Raw genomic sequence first — 6,307 nt, forward strand, 5'->3', positions numbered from 1 at the left:
AAACACAGTGAATATGGTACTGCCACGCGGGGAGGGAACACAAACACGGTAAACATGTTACTGCTGATCAACACCTACAGATTATTCTTCCCAACACATGTTGCTTAATTCCCAGCCTCCCCAGACCTTACCTCAATACAAGCCAGACAGTTATGTAGGCACCGTTTTTTTTTGCCTATATTTTAGATTGTGGACTTAAAGGAAAGAACTGTATTAAAAGCAAAGGATTGGCAAAAGATTGTTGCACTTTTAAAAGCAAGTAAGCTGCAACTGATTGTAAGTGCTGTTTACATTGCTGCTGTTGAAGCGATGGGGAAGATCCTACAGAAGAGCTGGAGCTGGGGGTGCGTTAGAAAGGGAGATTCAGTCAGCAACAAGTAGCTGATTGGTCTGTGGAATGGTGACCAGTAATTGATGAGAAAAGGCTACTCCCGGCCAACAACTGTGAGATTGGCTTTTAGGGAGCTCAACAGCTTGTGGATGTGAACATTTTATTAGAAGCTAAAAGGCCTCCAGAAAGGAAGGTGCCATCCTTTCTCCTTAGTCAATACCATCTCAGATCTGAGGAGACCCTCTTTATTTCCCCTCACCAGTTGCTGTAAACTGAGAGTCTTAATGAATAAGTCAGAGGCTTTTCTAAGTGTGAACCAGTCATTCTGTTCCTCCTGCAAACAAGGGAAAGAACCTGGAGAAGCAGCTTTCTTCGTCAGCAAAAGGTTCACCTCAGTAAACCCCGTGGGTCAGGGATCATTAATCTACTTCCCTGTCTTTCCCTTTGCCCATAACACCCATTTTGTTTTGTTTGGTCTGCACGTGCTTATAAGGGGCTGGAGTTTTACTCACGGATTGATATAGCAACAGTTGATGATTGCCTGTGACAATTCTAGGAATAGTGGGTCTTGATGCCCCAGTGAGATGGGATGGTTATTATGAACTGGCTATTTGACGGCAGAAGGTGAACACATACAGCTGGCCTCCTTCCAGCAACTAAAATAAAAGAGCTGTGGATGCTGGAAATCTGAAACAAAAACAGAAATTGCTGGAGAAACTGAGCAGCTCTGAGAGCATCTGTGGAGAGAGAAAAACAGAGTTAATGTCTCTCTCGAGTCTAGTGACCCTCACAGATGCTCTCAGAGCTGCTGAGTTTCTCCAGCAATATTTGTTTTTCTTATCAGCCACAGTGCCCACACCTATTCTCACCCGGCTAACAGCACACAGTACTCACACTGATGATCCAGCATTGCTACAGCCACAAAGTAATGGGCCAGTGCTCTGTAATGTTCCAGCTTGACCTGCACTGTGTATGACCAGGCTACAGGGACATGCTCCTTGATAGGAGCCTGTGTGATCAACTGGTGAACAGTGCTGTACACCTCAGACACCTAGAAAATCCAGAGCGAAAGCATTAACCGAGTCCATCTGCAAAAAACATCCATTTTCAACATAAGCAATCACTTGGGTTGTGTACAAAGCACCTGCAGTGTTCCCAACATGACAATGACTGTGTTTCAAATGTACATCATCCCAACACTTTGGGATATGTGTATCCTAATCACACTGCACTTACCTGTTCCCAGCTCAGTTTCCCGCAGGGCGGATCGCCGCGAGGGCACTCCCCCGCAGACGTACCTACAGTCACTTAGAGATTGACAGTAAATGCTGGCCACTCCAGCAATACCCATATCCCAGGGAATTAGCAACAAGCACTATTGAGTGGGGAGAGGCCTGGCTAACAGAGCGGTGACATTACTAAACAAGCAATGGCGAGGCAGGAATCCAGGCGCCGAGACTAATGTTCTGGGAGCCCCTGATTCCAATCCCACCACAGCAAATGGTGTTATCTGAATTCAAAAATAGCTGGAAATGTCAGTTGTTAAATGTTATCTGGTTTACTAATGTCCTTCAGGGAAGGCAATGTACCATCCTTACCCGCTCTGGCCTAAATGTGACTCCAGACCCACAGCAATGTGGGTGACTCTTGACTGCCCTTTGGGCAATTTGGAGATGTGCATCCATATGCCATAAAGAAATAAATAATAATCCAGAGGCCCAGTTAATGTTCTCAGCACAGAAGTTCAATCCCACCATAGTAGCTGGGAGAATTTAAATGGATTTAATTAAGTCGATCTGGAATAAAAGGTAGTCCCAATGGTAACCATGTGATGACTGGAATACTGAGAAACTCAGCTGAATCGCTAATGTCCTTTCGGGATGATGTGAAGGTGCCGGTGCTGGACTGGGGTGGATAAAGTCAGAAATCACATGACACCTGTTGGACTATAACCTGGCGTCATGTGACTTCTGACAATGTCCTTTAGGGAAGGAATCTGCCATCCTTACCTGGTCTGGCCTACATGCAACTGATCCACAGCAATGTGGGTGACTCTCAACCACCCTCTGAGATGTCACTCTGTTGTATTCAAGGTGGCTGATTACCATCTTCAGAGGCAATGGGAAATAACTCCCAACCCAATGATATAAAACTTAACAATGCCACCCACCTTGGCAGCTTCCTGTGCCACCCGCAGCAGGTTGAAGTATTGGTTGTGGATCCCAGGCAGAACCATCTTCTCAAAGGCACACTCCTGAGCTTGAGCCAACATCAAACGGATCAGCATGTTCTGCATCGAGGGGCTCATGTCGAAACTCGGAGTGTGCGTGAAGGTTTCTATCAGGTGGCTCAGCACTCCTGAAAACAGAAACATTAGGACTGTAGAAGAGATCTAGGGAGCACGCTGACAGAGCCTCACTCACACTGCTGTTTCACTTAAGACACTGTCTTTTAATTCTCCCTTATTGGTAGGAATCTCATCGTCCAATCACACAATCCCCTAAACAGTCTTGGAAATAAATAACATGACCCAGGGAGAGAAGCTGAACCAATCAAAGTTATAGCAATTAACAAAACCATGGAGTTTCTGCAGAGCCTCTTGTTGATGGAACTCTCTGCATCGTTGTGATTTGTCTTGAATATACAGCATGAAGGGTCTGCCTGACATAAGACACAGGATCACTGCTCTGTCTCACCATTCAGTGACCTGCTTCACCATTCGATTAGATCACAGCTGAATTTCCCACATCCTTCAAGTTCAGTGTTCAGTCAGACTCAATTTGAACATACCTGCGACTGAGCATCCACAGCCCTCTCAAAGCTTAGAGATTTCCAAAAGATTCATAACCTCAAGTTATTTCTTCCCAAAGGCCTACCTGGCTGAATGCTTGTCCCGAAGCTGTGCCTCTACTCCCTCCAGCCAGGGAAACAGCTTCACAGTCTCTACCCCAACAAGTGCCTTGTAATGGTTGTACCTTTCTAGGAGATTACCTCTCATTTCTACTAACAGGCGTAACATTTGTGTCACACAAATGCCAGGCAATGACCATCTCCAATAAGAGACATTGTACCGCCCTTTGACATTCAATGACATTACTATCTCTGAATCCCCACTATCAAGATCCTGGGCATTTCCATTGACCAGAAACGGCATTGGACTTGCCATATGAATACCATGGTTACAAGAGCAGCTCAGAGGCTGGGAATACTGTGGCAAGTAACTCACCTCCTGACTCCCCGAAGCCTGTCCACCATCTACAAGGCACAAGTCAGGAGTGTGATGGAACACTCCTCACTTGCCTGGATGAGTGCAGCCCCAACAACACTCAAGAAGCTTGACACCACCCAGGACAAAGCAGCCGCTTGATTGGTACCACATCCACAAGCATCCACTCCCTCCACCACCGATGCTCAGTAGCAGCAGTGTGTACTGTCTACAAGATGCACTGCAGAAATTCACCAAAGATCCTTAGACAGCACCTTCCAAACCCACAACCATTTCCATTTGAAGGACCAGGGCAGCAGATACATGGGAACACCACCCTCTGCAAGTTCCCCTCCGAGCCACTCACCATCCTGACTTGGAAATATATCGCCGTTCCCTCAATGTCACTGGGTCAAAATCCTGGAATTCCCTCCCTGAGGGCATTGTGGGTCAACCTACCGCACATGGACTGTAGTGGTTCAAGAAGGCAGCTCACCCCTACCTTCTCAAGGGGCAACTGGGGACGGGCAGTGACACATCATGTGGCTGAATTAAAGAAAATCAGCACAGACCCAGTCTACTCGATCTTCCCTCCCCCCTCATCACAGGGATCTTGATTACACTCCTTTCACGGCAAATAACTCTTGTTAAGTAGGGATACGATGACTGTAAGGTGTGCTGTCTCTGAGGCCCTGTAGATTTCAAACAAGAGTTTATTTTGCTGACATCCTTGCTGTTTGAATAGCACCTGCCTAATAGCTTGCTGGAGCTGGATGTCGATTCCTGCAAGTGAGGCTGAATGGAGTTGATGAGAGGGAGACGGAAGATTTCCTCAAGGGAAGGTGGTCAGGAACAAAAGCAGCTCAATGTTTGTTAGAGCCAAGCCTTTTGGGGCTGATCTCAGAACATACGTTACAAAGAGAGGCAAAGGATCTGGAACTCTCTCCTCAAGAAACCTGTCAAGTCTGGTAATCACTGAAATTTCAAACCTAAGATAAATGTCGATCTGTGAGGCAAGGGGATTGCAGATCATGTAACCCAGTTGAGTGGATCAATACACAGATCAGCTGGGACCTGCTGTATAAACAGCAGATTCAGCAGGGAAAAGGAAAAGAACAAACAGTTCCCATTCCTGGACGTCATGGTGGAACGCAGGGCCAAAGGGGAATTCCTAAAAAAGGTACACAGGAAAGGTACACACACTGACCAAGTACTGAATTTCAACAGCCACCACCCTAACACACACAAACAAAGTTGCATGAGAACATTATTTAAATGGGCAACAACACACTGCAGCAGTACAGAGCTACGCCGAGAAGAAGAAAAGATATCTCTTCCAGGTGTTCAAAGACAACGGATATCGAAAAACTGGGTCAGAAGATGCCTATTACACAAGTGACACCAGGAAGATACTACACGCCCCGACACACTCATCATGCTACCTTACATCAAGAACACATCGGAACTAACCACAAGACTCCTACGACCGCTGGGCATCAGAGTGGCACACAAGCCCATATCAACCCTACGCCAACTGCTCACCCAAACCAAAGACCCACTTCCCACTATGGACAGGACCAATGTCATCTATAAGATTCCCTGCAGAGACTGTGACAAACATGACATTGGACAAACAGGAAGGAAACTAACAACAAGGGTACACAAACGCCAATTGGTGACAAAAAGACACAACCAATACTCACTCATCTCTATCCACGTGGATAAGGAGAATCACCAATTCAACTGGGACAGCACCAAGATCCTGGGACAAGCAAAGCAGAGACAGGCACGGGAGTTCCTAGAAGCCTGGTACTCCATGAAGAAAGCCATCAACAAACACATAGAACTCGACCCCATATACACTCCATTGCAAAGAAAAACCGGAAGTGAAGTAATCCAGCTCAACGGACTCCAGAGTTTAAAAACCAGGTGGGAAAACACAATGGTGCTTCATCGGAGGCTGCACTGATGATGTTACCCAGCATGGTAATGAAATGTCTGCAGGACAACGAACCAGCTCAGTGAGCCAACCTACCGCAACATCCACAACTCGAGCTACAAATCTGCTCTAAAACCTGACAGCTGGGATCCACTTGAATGGTGTAACTTGCCAAAGAGGCTGCCAAGTGGCTTCCTTTGTTCTTATGTTGCTAACATAGAGCGGTGAGGTACTCAGAGGGCAATATCACTGAGATTACTCCATGCTGCTGACTTCTAGCCAGTCACTGGGGAATCAAGAACTGGAACCTTGGTCAATTCCATTCAGTTCCGAGCCTTGGGTGCAAACCTGGAGGAGAGCTGAGAGAACAGGAAGCTGGTTCTGTCTGACCATGTCCTGCTTCAGGTGCTACACACACAGCTGCTTCATTTTTTCACACGGCAAAGGCAGACAGCCTTGTGTCTATAAACAAACACAGACCGTAGAGCTGGATAGACCAGACTTCTTCCCAACAGTATTCCAGGAACTGTTTGTTGGTGAATCATAGACAGCAGCTGTAGCACCCCATTAAATCCCATCTGTCCCACTTCCCCCAGCATCATTAACATGACAAACACCCACTCCAGGTTACCATGGAAACCACAAACCTCCTTTCCCCATCATTGTGGGTAATTCACACCAGAGGCACAGTGAGTGACCCTTACCCTGCTGAATAAGCACTGTCTCTGTACAGGTACACAGTGAGTGACCCTTACCCTGCTGAATAAGCACTGTCTCTGTACAGGTACACAGTGAGTGACCCGTACCCTGCTGAGTAAGCACTGTCTCTGTA

At 46.7% G+C, this 6,307-nt stretch overlaps 1 protein-coding gene across 1 annotated transcript in view; it reads right to left on the minus strand.

Annotated features, from left to right (window-relative positions):
- Window positions 1–6,307, minus strand: part of rhpn2 (rhophilin, Rho GTPase binding protein 2) — a 29,248-nt gene that overhangs the window by 11,119 nt on the left and 11,822 nt on the right. The window contains exons 8-9 of the mRNA XM_048605935.1: window positions 2,502–2,689; window positions 1,226–1,382 (exon numbers count right to left, since the gene is read on the minus strand). Coding sequence (XP_048461892.1) covers window positions 1,226–1,382; window positions 2,502–2,689 — 345 coding nt within the window. The remainder of the gene's footprint in view (window positions 1–1,225; window positions 1,383–2,501; window positions 2,690–6,307) is intronic.

The sequence above is a fragment of the Rhincodon typus genome, chromosome 15 (assembly GCF_021869965.1).
Source record: "Rhincodon typus isolate 14 chromosome 15, sRhiTyp1.1, whole genome shotgun sequence".
NCBI classification, from domain to species: domain Eukaryota; kingdom Metazoa; phylum Chordata; class Chondrichthyes; order Orectolobiformes; family Rhincodontidae; genus Rhincodon; species Rhincodon typus.